Here is a 23,107-nt window from a genome sequence, read left to right as displayed (position 1 = left end):
GGCCGGTAACTTCGGGTATATTTGTTGCATTCAGACTGTTTCCCCATTGGTCAACCCACCCTCCAGTATCTCATTTTGTGCTTCGCTCCTCAGAATTTACTAATCCCCTGTGAGGTGTAGACGTTATGACAACAGAAACAGAGACCTCATCTGATTCACATGCGACCAGAAAGTTTTGCACCCTCTAATGGCTCTCACCCCTGTGGCTGGCCAATGGACCTGCTATAATTCTCGTTTGGGAACCAGTTGCATCTCTGGGACACATCCTTCCCTTTCTCCTTTGAGAATATGTGGCCTTATAAAAAATGCCACTAGGACACCACTCCATGGAAATTATTTTCTCAAATGTATGGGATTCATTTACCCTGCTAACTGCAGTTTCAATTGAGTGGCCATTCTTCACTGGGGAAGAAAAACCACAACCTGATCAAATCCTTCTGGCCAAAGCTCAAGGCTACCCTGTTCCCATCGAGATATGCTCTTCGCCACGAAAGTGCTAAGCCAATGTTTGGAACACAAACTGTTACAATGTAATTTTTGTTTGAAGTCTACAACATCAACCAAACACTATGCTGCATTTCAAACCAGCTCCAAGGACGTTGACTCTGCCTGTGCACTGGCTGGGGAGAGCAGGAATAAATAACTCAGTAAAAAAAAAAAATCAAAGTTAGAGCCACAGCCTAGTCATCTTCCTTAATACTTGAACTGACTGACTCCTATTAGCTAAATAAAAAAAGTGTTCTTCAATACAAAACCTGCCACAACTTTTCCTAAGTATACACTTGCTACAATACAATTCTGCTATTGCTCACTAGCAATGCCCATAATGTCACTCGGGCCTACACCCTCAAGAACATTCTACAGTGTCTGGAATAGATGCAATTTACACATGGACATAAATGTAGCACACAATGACAAAAAATGCTGCCACTAGAATAGCTATTTCTGCATGCTATAGAAGCTTTTTTAGTTGGTACTTTCCCTCATGTTTGGGGTGTTGGACTTGCATCCCGAGAGACTTCTACTACCCGCCCCACCAGCCTCCCTGACAGGGAATCGGACACCCACGAAACTAAGGTCCTGATTCATGGAAAAGTGTGCATAGATCCTGCAAAGCCTGCGTGTTCCCTCAAAGTAAGCCTATATACAAGTTGCGGCTGGAACGGTCCGACACGCCACCACACAAAGCAAATTCAGCCACATACACCTACTTCTGCGGGCTCCTTGGGCGTGAACACTTGCACCCTGGTAACACTGCGCAGAGTCCTTCGCAACCAGGCCAGCTCCTTGGCGACAATGCACTGGGTCACCAGTAACAGTTTTCAGCACCTCGACAACATGCATACCTTTTTACGAAACTCCGGTCAATCTGCGTGCGAACCCCCGTAAGCCATTCCTGCACCCTGCTACACTGCTTACGCGCACCCCTAAGTTAGAACGGAACCCCGTCGGTGTGCACGCACCCCTACATCCAACTTGCAATCTCACTTCTGTGCAGTGATTCCTATGTGCAAGTGTCTCTACGCTTCCTTAAGGTGGTGGATAGATCGAGAGCTTTGCATGGGCATTTCCCTGACAGGAGGTTGCCCGGTCAGATCCATGAATACGCTTGGTTGTGCGCATATGTGGGCGTGCAATGGACTGCCTGCGGGCCCTTCCTCGTAACGCCTGCACTTTCCCTTATTCTTCCTCATTATGGGTGTTCCGCCCCCTACTCGGGTCCCTGCGCAGGCCACGCCCACACTCTGCATGGAGTCTCACACAAGGCACTCTGTCGCTCGTAGAAATGTGCCGACACTGCACAAAGTCCCCGCAAAGTACAAAAAAGTCCTGCGCAGCCGATTCCATGAATCGAAGGAGGGTGTTTTATGCGCGATTTGGCCTGCAAAGTCCCTATTAACTGCACTGAAAATTCCATGAATCAGGCCCTCAGTTAGTTGGAGCATAAAGGAAGAGGATAGCATGCAGTCTCTCTCATGAGGTCTGGATACTCCCATGAGACTAGCAATGACAAGGACAATGAGCTTGAACCTCCACAAGTGACTATGCAACATCACCTCCATGCATGAAGCCTGTGATCCCTTGCTCGTGCTGCAATCTATAGAATCCAGCTAAATCCCACAAATAATTTGGTCCAGTTCTCACAATGCCTCTAACATAGCACTCCTCCCCATGCCTTTGCAATATGCACTGCATGACTTAAACAATCGCTTTAGACCTGCACCACACTCGTCCCGCACGCACTTACAACCCATAGAATACAGCTGAGTCCCATGAATAATTCGGTCAAGCCAATGTTGGAACACAAACTGTTACAATCCAAGAGGTCATATAGCTTCTGACACAGCACTCTTCCTTACACCTCTGCAATATGTTTTTCTGCTTGGAACCTAGCCATTCTTTGCCTATCTCGGATTTGGCGACAAATGCACGCACAAATTGTATTGTTCCTTTCATGTACGGGTCCGCTCAGACTACGGTCTTGGAAAGGGGGTTCATTCTGCACAGTGCTTCGAGGCCATGGCAGTAGGTGCTATATACAAATATCACTTAACATACCATAACAATAGGAGTCAGCTGTGTCTTGTATTGACTGATGCAGTGTCAGCTGCTGTGCACATAGATCAGAGGTCTTCAAACTGTGGGGCGCGCCCCCGCATCCCACGGGGGGCGTCAGAGCCCAGCATGAAATGTAAAAAAAACAAAAACAAAATATATCTTTTTTTTTTTTTTTTTTTTTTTTTTTTTTGAGGAAATGGGAAGGGGCAGCTCACATGGTCAGACTGGACCATAAAATGATCTTGGCCACCAATGAAAAAATGGTCAGCAGTTGCAAATGGATATTCAGTCCTTTAGTCACAGACTGTTTAAATAGTACCCAAGGGGTTGTTTTCTGTTCAAATCGTTCAAATGTAAACAAATTGTTAAATGTTAAACGTTAAAGGTATTTGTACCGCGCACCGTCACCAACAGAATTGGTCCCCAGGCGCTCTGGCGGATCTGTAAATGATAAGGTGGGGTGGGGTGGGTTAGTAAGTTGAAGAGGGAGTAGGATAGTGTAGGAGTAGGATAGTGAGAGGAGTGGTGTTCTGTTGGCAGCTTCAACTCGGTATACACCAGATGCTGAGCTTTGATGCGGGTATCGGGTCTGTGATCGGCCGCGCGTGCTGTTGGTCCGGCTTATGTGTTGTTGCAGTGTTGTGAAGTGCATGCGGCTTGTTGTGCGAGAGATGGTTGTGTGAGTTTGAGTGAGATAAGTATGCAGAGTTTGAGCTTATATTGGTTAGTGGGTTACCTGACCTTTGGCATGCTAGCCTTTGCAGTTCTGTCCCAGTGTGTCACCAGTTGACCCCCACAACTCTATCTGGATGCGGCATGGGCCAATGTCCAGAATTCTATCTGGGTGTGGGCAAGCCAACATTCACAGTCCCGTCCAGATGCGGCGCAAGCCGGCGTCCAGAAATCTGTCCAGGTGTGGGCATGCTATCATTCGCAACCCCATCTGGATGCCGCGCAGGCTGGTGTTCACAATTCAAGTGTGGCACACGCCAACACTCAAGTTTCATCCAGGCGCGGGCTTGCTATCCTTCAATCAATCCCATCTAGATGCGACGCAGGCCAGTGTCCACAATTCTAGGTGTGGCCTATGCTAGTCTTCAGGTTTCACATAGGTGCGGGCATGCTAACGCTCGAAGTCTGATCTAGATGTGACGCATGCTTATATTTCACAAATCTATCTAGGTGTGGGTATGTTGGCATTCAGCTTTCACCTAGGTGCGGGCATGCCAACACTCACGGCCCTACCTAGATGCGATGCAGGCTGACATTCTCAATTTTGTCCAAATGTAGACATGTTAACATTCACAACTCCATCTAAGGGCGGGCATGCTAGCATTCAAAGTCCCCTCTAGATGCGACGCACGCAAATGTCCACAACTCCATCCAAGTGTGGCCATGCTAATATTCTCAATTCTATCTAAATGCATCTGCCGGTCTGGATATGGTGCGTCCGGTTCGTGCGAGTGGGCGAGTCACTTGAGAGCTTTCGTCTGTGTCTAAGTATGCGCTCAGTCTCTGGAGCCTTCCTTTTGTGGCTATTTTCCATGATATCTTATGCTATGTCGGGTGGTTAGTTCTTTGCTTTGAGTGTTTGTCCAGATTGAGAGTGGCCAGGATTGGAGTTATTTTCATCGTTGTTTTAATGTCTGCGCATTCTGGTGTGTCTCCGTTGTGGTTACCCTGTGAAGAACCATGATTTGAGGAGTTTCCTGAATGCTAGGTGGTTTGTTGTGTTCCGCATATTCTTAGGTAGGTCATTCCAGGTTTTGGGTGCTGGTGGGAGAAAGAGGATCCTCCGAGTTTTTTTCTGCTGTAGGGTTTTGGTTCCAGGCGTATGTCGGTGCTTGATCTTAGTGTTCTTGTCGGTTGATGTAGGCGTAGTTTGTCGCTTAGGAATTCGGCGCCTTGTTTGTTTGTGTATTGCTCTGTGCATGATGCACATGGACTTGAACTTTATTTGTTGTTTTAGTGGTAGCCAGTGTAGTATTTTTAGCACGGGTGTGATGTGTTCTCTTCGGGGTAGCTTGAGGAGGAGTCTGGCTGCTGCATTTTGTATGCGTTGCAGTTTTTTTAGAAGTCGTTCGGGCATGCCCGGGTATAGGCTGTTGGCATAGTCTACTCTGGACATGATCAGAGCGATGATGGTAAGTGTTTTGTTGACGAACGACAGGAACGGTAGGATCCTTTTTGCTGCTCGCAGGAGGAAGAAACATTTCTTGATTACCGAGTTTACTTGTGGCTCTAGAGTGAGATTGTTATCCATCAGGACCCCTAGGTTTTTTACAGTTGATGATGGTTGTGGTGTGGTGCCGAGCTCTCTTGGCCAGGGGATGTAGTTTATGTCTACTCCCTTTTTTGAAACGATCATTATCTCTGTTTTGCCTGGCTTAATTTTGAGATGGTTGAGGTTCATCCAGTTGAATATGTCATGAAGGCAATTCTCTAGTGTGGTGTTTTCTTCTCTGGTATCTTGTATGTTGAAGATTATTTGAGTATCGTCGGCGTAGTTGTAGCATGTGAGGCCGTGTTTTTTGATGAGTTTGATTAGTAGGTACATGTAGATGTTGAATAGCAGCGGGGAGAAGGTTGAGCCTTGTGGTACTCCGCACGTGGATTCTCTGGTTTGGATTTAAAAGGTTTCATCCATACTGTTTCTGTTCTGTTTGTTAGGAAGGATTTGATCCATAGTAGGGCAGTGTCTGTTATCCCTAGTCCTTCTAGTCTCTTTATGAGGATGGTGTGGTTGACAGTGTCGAAAGCTGCACAAGTCAAGGAGAATCAGGGCGGTACTGTTGTCCGAGTCTGCATTTGTTTTTATGTCGTCCCATATTGAGAGGAGAGCTGATTCTGTTCCTCTCATGGGTCTGAAACCAACTTGTGCCTGGTCTAGTAGGCAATGCTCGTCTATGAATTCTTGGGTTGTTTGGTAGATGTACGTTTCTAGCAGTTTGGCTATGTAAGGTATGTTGGAGATGGGTCTATAGTTAGATAAGTCCTCTACGTTTCCTGTTGTGTCTTTGAGTAGCGGCTTGATGTAGGCTGATTTGAAGGCCTGTGGTACTTTACTTGTTGAGATTGAGAGGTTGAGGAGGTTCCTGTGGTATTCCATGGGGGTTCCTTGTTTGAGAATTGTTTTGTATATGTCCGGGGGGCAGGAGTCTTCAGGAGAGCCTGATTTGTTGCTTTGGTTTACCCATTTGACGAAAGCCTCCACTGATATTTCTGGGAAGTTTCGTAGCTTGTTTGCGTGTTCGTCATCGGTGTCAGTGGGGTTTGCGCTGTGATCGCTTGGTCGGTTTTGAATGGTGTGTTGGATGGAGGTTATTTTGTTTTTGAAGTGGTCTCCAAGGTCCTCGCAGAGTTTCATCGATGGAATTGGTGTGTTGTTGCAGCCCGGTGGGTTTTTTATTTTGTTTATGATTTTGAATAGTTCTTTCTGGGTGTTTGGTGCTCTGAAGATTCGGTTTTCATAATGCTTCCTCTTTGCTTTTTGTATTTCCTTTTTATATGAGCAGATCTGTTGTAGGAATTTCAATTTGTTTGCGAAGGTGTTGTTGGTCCTCCATTCAGATTCTAGTTTTCGTTTTTTTCTTTTCATGGCGTTGAGTAGTGGGGTGAACCACTTTGCTGTGGTTTTCTTACGTGATGGGGTGAAGGGCTTTTCTTTGGCCACGTCGTCTAGGGTTGTTGCGATCCAGGTCTGAAGTAGCGCAACTTTTTTGTCTAGATCTGCTTCTTACATGGTGGGTGCTTGTGGTTTGCCGAGTTCTAGGAGTTCGTTTAGGTTGGAGTTTTTTATGGTTCTCCAATTTCTTTTCATCATGATGGGTCGTTTTTCTTGTTGCTTTTTTGTTGGAGCGATCGTTGTGATTATGAATGGAATGATGAGGTGGTCGCTCCAAAGTATTTGCATTGGGGGTGCCGTGGTGATGAGATCCTTGTTGGTGAAGATTGAGTCAAGTGTGTGCCCTGCTGAGTGGGTTGCTCCTTTGACTAGTTGTTGTAGGTTCATGGCTGCTAGTTGGGCGGTTAGGGATTTTTGTGTGGTTGTGGTTTCTTCGTCGAACCAGATGTTGAAATCTCCGAGGATGATCAGATGATTGTACTTGATGGCTAGGGTGGTGATTGCTTCCGTGAAGCGTCTATGAAGGACGCGTCGTAGGTTGGTGGTCTGTATATCAGTATGAATTTCAGGTTAATTTTGGGGTTTACTGAAAGTCATAGTATTAAGGATTCGCATTTCTCGATGTTTAGAGGATCTTCCATTTTGATGGGCAGTTGTTCCTTGTGGATGATCGCTAGTCTCTCCCCCCCCTCTTTTGGATTTTCTGTTTGTTTGGATGCATTTGAAGTCTTCAGGCAGGCAGTTGTTGTGGGTGATCTTGTAGAAACCATGTTTCGGTTATAGATAGGATGTCTATGCCTCCTTCTGAAAGGAGCTTGTATATTTCAGTTGAGTGTTTGGACATTGACCTTGCGTTTATTAGGTTGCAGTGGATTCTCTGGGTGAGATTTTGTTTTGAGGTTATTTGTTGTTCAAGTTTGTAGTTGTCTGTTCGTGGTGTTTCCGCGTTGATGTCGGTAGGATGAAGAACGGCAACAGCTGCTTCTTCATTGAAGCGGTCCAGTAGGTTGATAACAGGGCTGATTATTCTTGGTGTTTCTGCTGTGATGCTGTTCGGGGGAAGATCAGCTGTGGTTTCTTCATTGAGTCTGATTCTTGGGTGGGAGGTAGCATTGCTGGTTGTCAGTGCTTCGCCGTATTGTGCGGGATGTAGTGGAAAACGACGTTGTCCCTCTGTTCTTGTGATGTAAGGTGTGATGGGGTCAGAGCCCTCCCACTCTTGTTGAGTGCTCCCATCGTTTTTCCACGTGTTTCAGGAAATTCTTTGCATGTTTCGGGGTTTCCGTGTTGGGGTGTTGGTGTACCATGGTTGTTGCGAGGTAAGGTGTGAGGTATAAGGATTTTTCTCTTGTAGATTTTGTTCTGGTTATGGCTGTGTTGGGCGTGTTTCCTTCCAGTGGGGCTGCTTCGTGTGGGTTCTGTCGGTGGTGTGTGTTCGTGTCTCTTGTTGCACGGTCTTGTTCTCTTTCTCTGCGTCCTATTCTGGGTCTGGCCATTTTCCAGTTTAAATGCAGGCGTAGTAAGGTAGTTGTTCCTATATGCTATGTTGTGCAGTCGCAGTGCCCTCGGTTTTTCCTTCTCTGGATGCGCTGGGGTGTTCTCTGGCTCAGTGTTGCTTTCCTGTCGGTGGGTAGGGTGTGTTTCCTAAGGGTGCGCTGTCGGGGGGGTTAGGGTGTTAACGGTCTGTTGGAATGGGACTTGACTGAGTTAGGTTGTGGTGGGTTTCCGGGAATGATAGAGTACTAAACTAAGCGCAGTTAGATTATTTAAGAGACTTGTATAGTGGGAGGGAGTCCTATTAGTGCAATTTAAACGTCACACAATGCAGTTTGGAGGCAGAACCCCTGCTAGGTTTGAGAAACCTGTATAGTGGGAGAGAGGCCTATCAGTGCAATCTAGACATCATACAAAGCAATTTGGAGATAGGGCCCCAGCTAAACTTGAGACCTGCATAGTGGGAGAGAGGCCTATCAATGTAATCTAGACATCATAGAGTGCAGTCTGGGGATAGAGTCCCGGCTAAACTTGAGAGACCTGCTTAGTGGGAGAGAGGCCTATCAATGCAATCTAGATATCATATGCGATTTGGGAACAGAACCCCAGCTAAATTTGAGAGACCTGTATAGTGGGAGAGAGGCCTATCAGTGCAATCTAGAACATCATACAATGCAATTTGGGGACAGAACCCTAGCTAAACTTGAGAAACCTGTGTAGTGGGAGATAGGCCCATCAATGGAATCTAAACGTCATACAATGCAATCATCTTCTTTACTTTTGGTTCGGCAAGTGTCTGGGGCAGAGTAGTTGCTCCACTCCTGACCCAGGCCACTCCTACCTTACTGGTCCTTGTAGATGCTGGTTGACGGCCGGCCACAGCTTCCCCTGCAGACACCGGTTGACACTTCTTGGAGCCGCCTCTGTCGGAGCCGCCCTTGGCCCTAGTGCTCCAATCAGGGTGGGATGGGAGGCGGGAGGCTGGGATGTGGAAGCGGAGCTGGGATGGAGGTGGCAGGCTGGGGAGGGAAGCGGGCCTGGCCGCGGGTGTTCCTTTCCTTGTTGGATGGGTGGCGGCGGGCCTGGGGCCTTACCTGGTTGTGGCGAGGGATGAGCCGAGTGGCTCTGTGGGTCTGGGGGCCTGGGCACACACACTGAGATAAGCTCCAATCAGGGCTCGGGGGCGGGATGGGAAGCGGGAGGGCTGGGATGTGGAAGGGGAGCTGGGATGGAGGTGGCGGGCTGGGGAGGGAAGCTGGCCTGGCCGCGGGTGTTCCTTTCCTTGTTGGGTGGGTGGCGGGGGTTCTGGGGCCTTACCTGGGCGTCCAACCCCTAGCCACCTCACCCATTATGGAGGAGCCAGCCCAGTGAAACACTGAACACTCCCTCAGCTGGTTTTTCCAGCTGAGGGAGCTGCTCCTGAGCTGATTGAACTGTCAAAGGGAAACACTGTTTTGCCTTTGAAAGTTAATTTCCCCAGCCGCACATGATCACTGAGCCATGCCACGCTGGGAGTGTTTTGCTTCGGCATCCTTGCATAGCTCATTGGAAATGCTGGCTGGGGCACTGCATGCATGTATGTGCGAGGGGGTGCTCCTGCGCCTCCTCGCACATACGGGCAGAGTAACCTGGAGCGGGGCATTTTAGGAACCACGCGCAGGCCCCTGCAGAAGGTACATTTATGGCGGTTTATTTAAATGTGTATGGATGTGTGTATGCTTGTGTTATGGGACTGTGGTGGGAGCAGGATGGGCGGCAGCACTGGGATAGTGGTGGGAGTAGGTTGGGGAGAGCCCAGGTTCTGTACTCCGAGTAGGGTGAGGCACGCAAATGTTCATAGCCATTTCTACATACTGTTCATCTGGCACTTTTAGGGGGGCCTGGCCTGCCCAAACTTTGCTCAGGGGGGGCCCAGGCCAAAAAAGTTTGAAGACCACTGACATAGATGATGATTCCATGTCAACATATTTGATTGAGATATATAACAAATGGAGTTCATTGAGAGAAAATGGTGTTAAACAAAATTAAAAGATTGAGTATTGGGATCAAGATAATATGTGTACTTTCCTATGATGCTCCCTAAAGTGAGCAATACCCCCAACAAGTACGAATGAACCTCAACAGGTACGCTTGTGTCTGACCTTTCTTGACACCTGCACTGCCCAGATGATGCGCTAGGACGAGGGGCATGAGCACAATGTGTTGTTTTTATTGCAATAGCTACAGTGAAGGCTGTGATTACAAGGAAATTGGTCTTTTAAAGATGCATTTATCTTTGTGCTCATCCCTAAAGGAGTCAGGAATGGGTGCTTCACCTTTACTCCCTTGCAATACATTTATTCTCAAATAACCAAATAAAGGAATGAAAGGAATCCAGAGACCTGATGCAGTCCATTATGTACAGTTTCACCTGCATCTTCGCATCACGGTCCTATTCCTCTGAATGATGTACTTTGCTGAATCCACTGTTCATGTAGTTGGCAAAGTTTATGAGAAATACACAGCAATTTGCATTGGTAAGGTTATATAAAGGCCCACAGTGGAAATCAACAGGCGTATAGAACCTGTAACATATGAAACCAAATGTTTAGTCATACCCTTTGCACTCTCTCTTAACGTGTTTTGAAGCCTGACTGGAAAGATGTGCTCCGAAAGAAATATGTAAATGTCAGTAGTGCACAGCCAACACCCTCCAAGAGACTTAATTGCAGTGCTTGCCCTGCCCCTGGAAAGAGTTCAACAGGGGCTTTCAAGGTGGCAGACTCGAGTGAAGAGCAGATCACTGGACTAATGTAAGGATCAAGCCCCGGGGTAAAGAGGACCACACGCGTTCTGCGGCCTAGGTGGCATCTGGAAGAGATTTACACTCCCCTTGCTTATCAAGGATGCTCAAGGTTTCGCCTTAAGAATGAATGAATTATAGGTATGCTGTTCCTGAAACCTGCTAGGCTATGATTTATAGTTTTAAAGCAGTAGCTAATTGAGGGACGGTAAATCGCGCTAACGCATACAATATGCCGTGGATGGAATTTACAGAATTCTGGCTTAAAATAGAAAATGGCATGTTGCTTCTCAAATAAAATAAATAATGTATTCACCTGACAATTACCATTACTTCGCGATATACAATTAGGATGACAAGATGTACTGTATTCTGAGAACTCTGCGGGTAAAATTATCTTAAGCGTGATTTAGTTAAAACACAGTTTAAACTTTGATATATAGATGGGATGTATGTTGACATTTGTATCAACATCGTGGCTGCTCTAATATGTTTGAAAACGACATTGCATTACGTTTGCCTACAGATGCATTCAAGACTTAGCTATCCGTTCACACGGTGAGGCCTTTTCAAAGTTGCAGGGGAAATGTGCATGCAATTTCATCAGGTTAAACATTTCCCGTGCGAAAAATGCATTGGTAGAAGGTACTCCTGCATTAGTGCTATGTTTGATCCATTGGAAATGCTGTGCCCGCTCGCCCTTGATCCGGTGCAAAGTCTCTGTACCATGTCCCTTTGTGGTTGTCGGCACTTTCGGGCTGTTGAAAGAGCATTATAACGAGAACATCCTGAGAATTAGATTGCTGTTGACACTGTCGATATGATGGAGGCTAGTACAAAACAGCAAACGAGTATGTAATAATTAAAACGTGTGTGCTTCAATGGGGGTGCTTTATTTCATTAAAACACACCGGTGCCACTGTGTTTACGATTTCTGAAAGCACTCATGCATGTATCACGCCAATTGAGAACATTATTCGGTTTTTTTGCAATTAACTAATGAAAATATGGCTTATCTTACAATTTTCATTGTCACCCCCAAGGTGCCATAAAACAAGTAGCTCAAGAAATTTTTTGCAATGTAATCTTTATCTGAGAGGTCATTTGGCACGTGCTAAGTGGCAGATTTGGAGAATAGGGAATTGGTACTCTATGAGAAGTTTTAACCGCTTACTTACACGGGGACATTTTTAACTTTTCCCACAAGTGACTCTCTGGAATATTCTGGTTCTGACAAGCTTCAGGGTCGAGCACGACCTTGTCAATGAAATACTGTAGAAGAGGAGTGTTTGTGGAAAAAAGAGGGTTGGGGCGGGTTGGTGCAGTACAATCTACCTCATAAAAATCGCCAACACGGCACCTTTAAAGTGTTTTCCTGCTGCTTGCCTGAATACATCAGAAGTCCAAATCAAGAAGTGTTTTTTGAATTGGGCAATTTATCGATGCCATGCACACTGTAGTCAGATAAAATAGGCAGATTGCAAACAAAGTTATAACTACAAACAAAATGGTAAAATCCATTACAATTAAAATGTCATGTTTGCTTTCTGTATTATTAGATAAGCCCTAGAATTGGTCTCAATTACAACAACTGAAGGAGGCCAAATACACATAAAATGCATTAGACAATTGCAATAGTGAAGCTGAAGAGCATGAAGTATTGCAGGTAGAGGATATGAAGTGAACAGGCCTATGATTTGAACATGTCAGTATTAATCTTTTACCAAATTCATATTCCATGGTTGTGGTTTTTTGAGGTACTACACACCATGCCCAGCAGCGCAGGTGAACAGACACTGGGATGGAAAATAAACAAACAAATAAAAGAGAAATATTCATAATTGTCTCTGGATATACAACAATGTAACATAAACAATGTACTCATGTTTGTGGACCTTCCTTGGCTGAGGGAATCATGCTGGACCTGTTGGGCTGTATAGTCTTCAGAAGCTGGAAGTCAGAGCTGCCTGTAGAGTGAACATTATCCCAGAGCACAGTTCACTCAAACCCAAGTCCACTCCAATGGGCTCACCTCTGTCTCTTGACACTGAGGCCAGACACCTTGGGTCATCGTCTACTCTTCTCTCTCCTTTACTCCTCACATCTTGGACCTTGCCAAGAAGGCCAACTTTCAACTTCACCTCTAGAGGCATTCTCCCTTTCCTCCCCCTCCCCCAGAAGCTCAGTGTCTTTAGAGCTCTGGCTCTCTCCAGGCTAGATTACTGTAACAGCCTCTTCCTCAGCCTGTCTCTTTCTTCACTCCATCCTCTTCAACTAATCCAGAATAGGGTTGAAGACTTATCCTTGGTATCAAGCCCCTGGGACTGTATCTCTCAAGCCCTCCCAGTTGCTGCCAGGATCAAATTCAAGACCCTTTGCATCATTCACAAGGCTGTCGGGGGCATGGGACTGTGCTACATGCAGCACTCTCTCTTACTAAATACTCTCCTTCCAGATCCCTTTGATCGTCTGGCTCCAACTCTCTGCTGATCAAATGTTTCTTCAAGCAGATCTCTGGGTGCAGATCTCTCCCCTCAGCTGGTTCCCTCCTATGGAACAGTCTCCCTCCCTATCTCTATCTTGAACCGGATCACCTCAAGTTCTGCAAACAACTCAAGGACTTTCTCTTCGCCTCCTCCTTCCCTCTCCCCCTCCAATGGTAACCAACCCCTCTGTCGCTGAGATTGGAGGCATGGTCCCTCAAGAGTCCAATGGGGCAGTGGCCCCCTGCCCAATTGCCACCAGAAACCCCCCCTACACTGCCCTCTATGCACTTACCTGGGGGGGGTAAACCTTCCTCTTCGCCTGGGATGTCTCAGCGTATCCACTTACCTGTTGCCTCTCCAACTGGCACCTCTGGCAACTTCCTCCCCTGGGAACCCTTACTGCACTTCGTCCCACTCCTTTGTCCCTTTCTTTTCATTGCCTTTGCATGATCTGAATGCCACAAGGCCTAGTAGTACCGCTGTTTTTTCAATGTATTCATTGTCATTTTCATTGTTCATTTGCTCCTTTGCTCCCTTCCCTTTTGCCCTGTGGCGCTTTAAAACACTGTCTTGTTGTAAACAAATAAATGTCCCTATATGGCCCCAGACATAGACCCCCAAACAAACATTTCTTCACACCACATCCATTGCCCTCCATGTACTGGTCCAAACTCACCTGATATCAGCCCATGCTCTGGAGATGAATCCAAATAAGTGACTGATCATTAAAGTACTGGGAGAATGTTCCTCTATATCCCTCATGATATTCGGACATATGTACTACTGTTAAGGATTTCAATCAGGCAATACACTCTGCTCTCGGCCTAGTGTACAGCGCAATGGAAAAACGTATTTGATATATAGATTCAATTATTTGAAAGATGTACCACTCGTATCACACCCCTTACTTAAAAATACCCCGGGTCACACTGGACCAGGAATTAGGCTGGTTTGTAAAAGGTATTAATTATTTATTTATTTAAGAACAAAATCACAATATATATTTTATATATATGTGAATAGATTCAACAATCACCTATGGAGTGACAGTACACAGAATAATATCTTTAGTGCCCTCGGAATCAATTTATAAACACAAGCAGAATGCAGCCGAGAACACAAAACTTGGAATGGGTCTGAAACAGATAGCACTGGGGTTAACAATTCCCCCTGCAACACACCTCCACCCACCAATAAGCAAATTTAAATAGATGTGAGGAGATAGCAGGAATACAGAAATAGTACAGATCAAACAGTGTCTCACTTCCCACCTTAAACAGAAAGAGAAAAACAAAGTGGGCTTTTCAACTGTCAGAATGACTTTTAAAGTGGCTGAGCAAGAACTCGAAATGTGTGAAGAATGCTTAAATTATTATAAATTCCTACGGGAGCCGCTTTGAACAAATGCAAACTGTCACAAGCGATGGTTTAATCAGAAGAAAGTAGTTTGGATCTCAAAGGCAAAGTGGGAAATTAGAGAAAGAGAGTTCACACGTTTAAGGTTTTGGCAAAATGCAAATTCCCTGCAAACTTTTCCTTATGGGATATTTGCAATAACTGTTTTGCAATGCGGTTTTGGGTGCTGTGGATAGCTATGGATGTTAGGTTCGTTTCTATCATAAAAACTGAGGGAGTTATAGACGTTTTAGTAAAAGTCGTTTTTGTAAAATAGGCGCAAGAATTTGGACAGAGGCTTCAGTTTTAAAGTCAGAAAAATATTGGCTATGTACTAGAGCATCCAAGCCAAGCTGGAGCACTAGGCTGGTCACTTGAATGAAATTAATAGATCAAAGTTGACAAAATGACTAGGACAAGAATGCTTTTACCGACAGACAGAATAAGATTTCACTAAAGAGTTAGACAATGTTACTGATTATGGAAGTAAGGATAGTTCAGAGGTTAAGGGGGACAAGATAATGCACGGTAATCAACAGTTTCTAGCTTCCTGTAACGCTCACCTGACTCCCACGGAGGCGCTGGTCTAGTCTGGGTTGCTGTGGCCTCTTTGAGCGTGATGCGCAGAACCCAGAACGCCGACTGAACAGGACCCTCAAATCTTGCTTGTCTGGCCCGTAGGAATATCCTTCTGCAGATGAGAAAGGGGATTAACAGTCTGCAGAATAGTGTGTTTGCTCCCCCCTTCCCCCCTTTGTTCTTCTCTAACTTCCTCCGAAATCCCTGGTTGAAGCTCACCTTATGGTTTGAAAGGATGAACTCTCCATCCTGCTTCTGGTGAAGGGGCGCGTGTTTGTCCAGTTACTTCACTGGTTTTCAGAATGGCGCTGGCAAAATCCAATTGACTTTTCTGAGTGGAACGCCGTAAGTATGAAGATTACAAAAGTTCAAGTGTAGAGCCTCCTTTTCTGTTGCCTTCCTAACCTGTGATCTGTCCTTTATTTCAGGTGCAGAATGAAGGCGATGCGTTGAGGGATTGATGGTAAACTCAGGTGAGTTAGCGATGGGGGCGATCCCTCTTAATGTCTTTATATTCCTCCAGTAATGTCTTTTGTCCTTTCCCCATAGGGGCCAGGGTGCGGTACCTGCCAACGAAGCGGCGCCGACCCGAAATGAGGAATGGTCCACCAACAGAAGACCGGTAAGTGTTATGGCGGAAAATTAGGCTTTCCTCATATGTTCCTTCTGCTCACCTTTTGTCTCTTCTTCTCTCCCCTAGGCGCAGAGATGTGGCGACCGGTGCAGACAGTCGCGGTGGAGCCAGAAGAACTCCCGAGGACAGGTGAGTGAAGCACGGCGCTGCAGCGAGCAACGCAGTGCTTTTAAATGAAAGTCTTTTCTCAGGAACGCTGGCGTGAAGGTTCCGGATGCAGGTAAGAAGTTTGATAAAATTCTTGGTTTTCACCTTTCTCTTCTCTTCTTTCCTTACAGGTGTTCCAGGATCGAGGCAGGCGTGGCTGGAGACCAGATGCAGGAGCAGACACGGTGAGCGTTCAGCTGCTTGGATGCAGAACAACGCGAAGTGTGAGCTACTGACTGGGCGTGGCTTAAATAGCCCCCCAAAGTAGTTCCAGGTAAGTATCCTTCCCTGGCCACGCCCGAGTGGCATAATAGTCCCAATGAAAAAATAGTCCCTTTCAGGTCTCAGGGAGGCCTGAATCTTGCAGCATGGTCTGCATCAGGTAAGTGCACAAAACACCTTCCTTTATGAGCCTGGTGCCTATGACGCCAGGACTGATGGCGCCAGGACAGAGTCCAAAGAGCCCCTATAAGGGGCCGCTGGGCTTTTACCCGGGGGCATGATGCCTGCTCCCGGGGGTGCTGGGCCTGGCCTGGTTCTCCGGGGGTAGGCATCATGACACTTCCTGTTAATACTCACAAAACAAATGGATTTAAGATTTTGGACCGTCAGGATTCTGGACCATTGAATCAGATCTATCAGGGACTGACAGCAAGGCTCTGTGGTCACAGCACGGCACAGGACTGCACGGGATCTGCCCTTCTTGGTTCTTAGGATGTTTCAATTCAGCAGGCAAGCATTAACAGCACGCCCTGCTGTATTATGATGCTTCCCCTATGCTTTTGGGATTCTTTTCTAGAATTTGCGGCCTAGCTGAGATTGGTTCAGCTATGTATAGGCCTTTGCTTTGCCAAGTTTCTGGAGTCTGGAACAAGTAAGATGTAGATTTCAGCAGCAGAGCGCTCCGCCAGCAGTCAGCAGATAGAAAAGTTGCAGAAGTTCCTATGTGTTGTCAGCTGTCCCTATATATTATGCCAGATGACATCACGAAAGGAGTATTGGGCCGGCTTAGCTAAGCCTGCCCCTGTGAAAGGTGATTGGGTCAGAGTCTACTCTCTGCCTTGATAGGAGGAGAGAAACAAAGTGTCATCTTTATGGTATAATTTTATGATACTGAGAATCCACCCCTAGCCACTGGAACACAAAGTCTAATTTTGGTAAAATACATATTTACACATGTGCAACCTCTATAAAAAATCACATACACAGATTGATCTTTTATGGAGTATCCGCTCCTCAAAATCCCACAGCTCTGCGACTTTGTTTCACCTTTCTGCAGAATTTTGTCAATTTTGTAATGAGAACCGGTTCCATTATTTCTGTAAATTTCCACAAATATGCACGTTTACCATGGGAATGCGTGTATAAAGTTTCACAATTCTAGCTGAAATACAGTCCCCATAAACCCACATTTATTGCCATTCCTGTTGAGAATAAGCTACACGGTTGTACTAAGTTTCAAAGGTAGTGCTAAAAATTAGGTGAATTAATCTGCCATTTTCAGATTTTGCACCCCTTCTGATAATAAGTTATACACCTTCTAAAAATGTCCATTACATATCCTGTTAACACCAAATGGTCAGTATTTGTCACTCCTTGAAGCCCCCTCCTTTGGAATGTTCTTCTGTCAGCCAGGAGTTTCCTGGGCTGCAGCAGTTTTACGCCCTTTCACACCTTCAATATCCTGGGTTGGAGGATGTCCATTGTTTAGTCCTGGGCTGGAGACAATAGTCTGGCCTAGCCTGTAATTAGCACAGTTCAGCCAGCATCTGCTGAGAGGAAGGCCCTCTTCCTAGGAGAAAAACCTGCTTTTCCAGTTCTTGCAGGATTACATCCCCCAGCCAGGCTTAATTTAATTGTTAAATTCTTTTGGCTTTACTTTAGCACAAAACAAACTTGTTGCATCAAATAACGGATAGATTTCTCATTCAAGATTTTAAACCTATGTGATCAAAAACAACTACAATATGGCTTACCCTCAGTAACAGGATGCTTATATTGCAAACATTTGACTTTCAGTTTATAACATGTTAAAGTTTAATCAGGAAGGCCCCTGACAGCTGTCATCACGGGTAGCCCTTTGCTGCACAGAGATTTTTTTTTGACAGATACAGATCCACAGGCAGGCCACTTTTGCTGTGAAGATCTCTTTTTGCTCTTAGCCTTTCAGGACCTCGTGAATTCACAGTGATTCCTTAAACTAAGTGAATTGTAGCACGAGCGAGAATTTTTAATATTTGGAAGGTGTTCTGTACCGGCATTCTGAAGTTTCAGCAGCAAAGAAAAGGTGATTTAAGGCAATATTTGGAGTTTCATTTAGCAAAGCACTGCTTTTTCCTTCAGTTCTCCACTTTCAATTGTTGTGGAGCCAAGTGGCACATTTCAGTAGTGAGAACTCTTTTCCACCACTGACAACATGCATGGCAGATAGGGCAGCCATCGTTTTGTGCGTTGAAAAGCATGATTTTCAGGGGGTTTGGCGTGTGGAAGGGTTTTGCAGCCATTTTGCTGTTTCTGGCACCACCATAACAGAGTGATGCAGCATAGCAGAGTCAAAAGTGGGTCAATACATCCCACACTACCAAGCTTCCTCAGCCGTCCTTCACAATTCACTATCCACTCCCTGCTACGATGCACTGTGTTCCAGTGAGGAGAGATGAACACAGTCACTGGGGAGCAACCCACCCATTTCCCCAAAACAATTCTCAGCACAAGGTAAGCACAAACATGTCCCCAACTCAACTCGCTCATGAATCGCATAAATCTATGGCGCGCATAATGTGAGAAAAAACAAATGATGTGGACTAATGGGCAGGGGTCTTAAGATGATTTGGAAGGAAAGGGGGTATAAAGTGGATACAGAGGAAACCAGCTTTGGCAATGCAAACAGTTATGGCTTTAGTGGAGATAAGGAAAAGGTATTTGCCAGGCATTGCAGTAATGTTACTACCTGGCCTTTAATGGTAGTAGCTGAAAAATGTTGCTTATACCACAAAGACTGCTGGTTTTGTCAATATTTGCTTTTAGCAGGACCTCAGTGAAGGACATACATATTCCTTATAAACCAAGTAGCTGAAGGCATTTTTATTACATCAGTAACTAAACCATTAGATTTCAGAATACTGCTTTAAAAAAAAAAAAACTGGCAGGCACCTTGAGTGCAAAGTTTGATTTTAAGGCTTGATACAGGTAGCCCATAGATATCCCAGAGTGTGTTTTTGTGAGTGACAATGGACAGTAAGTCAGTGAGAATGGCCATAGGAATCAATATGGCCATGGGCAGTCAATGGTGGGAAAACACCTACAAACATTGTGTCCCTCCTCATATGCCATCTCTCCCTAGCTTTTCTCTAATGCATTAGTTTTGGCGTATAGGCGACGCTAAAGAGCCACCTTAGGGTGATGACAATGCAAATGGTCCAGGAAGGCGGAGAGGTTTACAGGAAGAGAAGGAGTGTACACCTGGTGTTGTAAGTTTTAATTTTCAGTTGTTGGGAGATGTGGGCCTTCTGGGTAGGCTTGGTCCTGGAAAGTGAGGTTGCTGACAGAGGGAAGAGTTCAGGGGAAGCTTCACAGATCAAAGATACCAGCCCTCCTCCAAGCTCTTCTGAGACCCCTGCTCTCACCCACCATTCCTCCTTGCACTTTCATCTGGGTGATATTTGGCTGCAAGGGACAGATTTAATGTCTTCCATCTTCCATGCGCAGGGTGTTCAATATGTCTGGCTACTGTATCCGGCTTGCCACATCCAAGAGATATCTACAATCTGCATTCACTCCACTTTCCTAACTTCTACTTGAGCTTGCTTGAATCTGGTTTGTAGGAATTCCTTGCAATATGGCAGTCTGTGTTTCATGTGAAGAGTACTTGCTATGCAAATTAGCACTCACTGAGTGGTGTGGTCCATAAATATGCCATAAAACTCATTCAAGGAGTTGTAGCTTCTTTGAAAGCACAAGAGGTGCACCAAGGGAGCATGATGGTTTAGAAGAAGCCACATCTGACGGCCAGAACCACCAGACCACCCTTGTCTTACTTAATTGTTGTAAAGCGCTCTTTTGGGTTTGTGCTGTAACAGTACCCTACGTACACACGTAAGTTGACTTTTTTGTCTTTTTTATCTAGTGAGCTGTTTTATTGGAAAGGATAAAAATGTCACACCTTGATTTAGCTATTTTATTTATAATGTTTTACTATTATGAATGGAAACATGTTATGCCATTCAGTGCCAGGCACCATTTTAATCACATGAGTTTATAGGTCTAGGAAGCCAGGAGAGGAACAAAATAATTGAAAAGCTGAAGACTGTGGAGCCATATTTGTAGATCTTAGAGGAAAGTACCATTTTAAACATTTTCTAAAATTGGTGTTAGATTGTTATATTTAGAGCAAAGGTGTTTACCATTTACCAACTATTACAGTTTTTTCTAACCAGAAACACACTACATTATGTAAGTAATGTGACCTGCTTCACTGGCAATGAGGATCTAGCTAAAGTTGTTCTATTATTTTTTAGGTGCACCAACTTCCACAAAGAGAGAGACAGGTGAAGCCTCCAAAACCCAAGCGAAGAAAGATCTCCAGATAACATTGAATGTCTTGATTCACTAATTGTCAAAAGGACTTGCACATATATCTGTATATAAGTGTTGATGTAGAAATAAGAATTCATTGTTTCTAAGAAGATGGCTAGCCACCACCACAAGGTGCTATGGGACACAGTGGTACAATCTAAAAATATATTTTTGCTGCAAGTAGTCAGTTGGATTTATTAATGCTGGAAAAGCCAATCACAATTCATCCTTCGAAACATTACAAAAACAGAAATTCTACTGGTTACTGATTTTTGTTTCTATAATACAAAAGTTGTAATGCTAAAAGAATCCGATGTTGCTCATACATGTTCAGTGTGTATATAGATAAGTCATAACTTTACGAAATGTAAAATGTAAATAATGTACTATATCGTCACGTACAAGCGTACATAATGCACACTTTATCTTGTACATAAAAATAGTGTACAAAGTTCTCTTATTTCTATTGACTACACATTAGAGACAGCCAGTGTAAAGTGATAAATAAAAATACAGCCTAAATGCTTTTATATGATAATGTAAAAGATGCTGTTTTTGTATTGAACAGCAGAGAAAAGGCATGATTATGTAATACTTTAATTATTGCATACACTTCACATGATTGAGTGTTCATTTATATTGTCTGTTTGGAATGAACCTTGCCTGGAATTACTGTACTCCTTTTCAGGTCCCTGTAGGAGAGTGCAACTTTGCAGTTTCCCAAAGGGAGACGTGATCACTCATCTGAATTAAGAACTTAAAAGTGGCAACCATTTGTTAAATTTTGTGTTTTACTAAAGTATTAAAGTAGAATAGTTTTTGAAAGAAATCAATAATAATCTGTGATGGATTTTTAAATGTTGTCGGCTCTGAGGCAGTTACCTTGAAACAATACCCTTCAACTAAAGAGCTTGTAGAACTATCTTTATTACACACACGCACCACAAGTGCTATGTACATTTAGTCAGGTCATTTCTGATAAAATATTCTGTCCATAAAAAGCAACATGATATGAAAAAAATGTACATGCTTTGTTTGTACACAAGGTGAACATGAATACTGTACCATTTGTTTGACTTGGTTTTAAAAATCCATCACACAATATTATTAAAGTGAAAGTTTAGATAGTTGCTGAAATGATTATGAACTGTAATATTTTTATCAGTATTATGTAACATATCAGATTTATTTTATTTAAAAAATGCTTATTTATACTGTTAACAGATTCTTATATATAAATATATATATATATATATTAATGTGGCTGAAACATGCAGGTTACTTTTATTAACCAAATTATTTATGTTTTATAAAGTGAAAATGTGAAAAAGAAATGTAGAGCGAAATTAATACACTACAACTTTGAGCCTACAATAGGGAGCCATCAAAAGTGCATAAACTAACAGAATCTTGAGCACAGTGTAATAATATTTTATTTATATACCTCCTATGGTGTAGTCTTATTTGCTTTTCATCTTTTACACCCAAACCTGACGGAATGCAATTAGCAACCCTAAGCTACAGTGGCCTGGAAGACAGAAGGTTCACCCTTCTGCTGGTTAGGTTCATTATGTCTTTTGTGTAATGGTAGGGCAACCTGCTATAGCCCCACATACAAATTCATGTAAATGATATTTGTGTAATTTGGTCATTATCCTTTTTGTTACCATTTGATGTGTTTGTTATGTTCAATGTTAAGTTGCGATTGTTTTTGTATCAGTCTGCTTTACTGCTGTTTTGTCTACACCAATGCTTTTATTCAAAAATACATTTGTGTGTGTGTTTATATTTAGGTTTATTTTTTGGAGTTTTACTTTTCTGTCCTAAAAAGGTTTGTATTGAACAACCATTTTCTTTGACATTTTACCTAATTGTTTGTACTTTCATAAATGTATACTTTACATTAGTTGACTATGTAAAGTATTCTTGTGCACTTGATTTCATTGGTTAATAATGGCATTGATGTGGGTGCTAGAAATAGTTTGTCTCAGTCCATACCGCTTTATTTGCTGTTTTAGAGTTTTTATGGTTTCATGTAAGCAGTTAATGTAAATATTGTGATCATTACAGTTCATGCAGTGTTGTGCCATTTTTTTACAAAAAATGTTGCACCCACTTTACAATTAAAAACTGGTCACTCATACTTGAATTTTGCCCATAGAGCTATTTCTTTGTCTGTGTTAGAACATAATTGTTTGAAATTGCCCCCTTCCGTACAGTATTTTGTTTATCTATTTATTTATTTATTTTGTTCAATAAATCTATATTTTACACTTTTAGAAATTTTGTAAAAACAATATATACAATATGTTGTGTATACTTTAGAATCATTGAAGAATATTTCATAAATGTCTGTCTGTGTGGTGTGTGTGTGTGTATACATATATCTAGAGAACACCTAGTTATAAAGAGAGACAGACAGATTTCTTATTTCAGATGCAAGTGTACAGTGTTTTCTATTTGCCTTCCAACAAAGTTTATATCCAATTTAAATGTAAGGGACAGTTCAAAATAAATTCCAATAGTAATAAAATGCCACGTGCCAAAGCACAAACTGAAAAAATAAACATTTAGAAATGTTGTTGCTTTCTCTAACTTTCACTCAGTGTACGTAAGGGATGCTAAACAAGTGTACAATTACATGATGTCGTTTTTCAAGCATTGCTTGACAATCTTTTTACTATCCATTTACTATCCATTGTATCACTTGTTTATTGTCCCTTGGTAATTTCTGTGTTTATTATGATGGCTTGCCCAACCTCGTCTTACTAAGCAATAATAGCAGGTGTATTTCTACATTTAATGATTGTTGATTTCTGTGGCATCAGCAG

The 23,107-nt window shown here is 43.6% G+C and overlaps 1 protein-coding gene across 5 annotated transcripts in view; it reads left to right on the top strand.

Annotated features, from left to right (window-relative positions):
- The window catches only part of MBD5 (methyl-CpG binding domain protein 5), an 802,917-nt gene extending 780,358 nt beyond the window's left edge, over positions 1–22,559 (top strand). For all 5 annotated transcript variants that reach the window (XM_069616504.1, XM_069616508.1, XM_069616506.1 and 2 more), the window contains one exon: positions 20,219–22,559. In XM_069616504.1, coding sequence (XP_069472605.1) covers positions 20,219–20,290 — 72 coding nt within the window. In that variant the 3' untranslated portion in view covers positions 20,291–22,559. The remainder of the gene's footprint in view (positions 1–20,218) is intronic.
- The last annotated feature ends 548 nt before the right edge of the window (positions 22,560–23,107 follow it).

This window comes from Ambystoma mexicanum, chromosome 9, assembly GCF_040938575.1.
Source record: "Ambystoma mexicanum isolate Mex_15411 chromosome 9, UKY_AmexF1_1, whole genome shotgun sequence".
Classification (NCBI taxonomy): domain Eukaryota; kingdom Metazoa; phylum Chordata; class Amphibia; order Caudata; family Ambystomatidae; genus Ambystoma; species Ambystoma mexicanum.
This window is presented reverse-complemented; position numbering and strand designations above follow the sequence as displayed.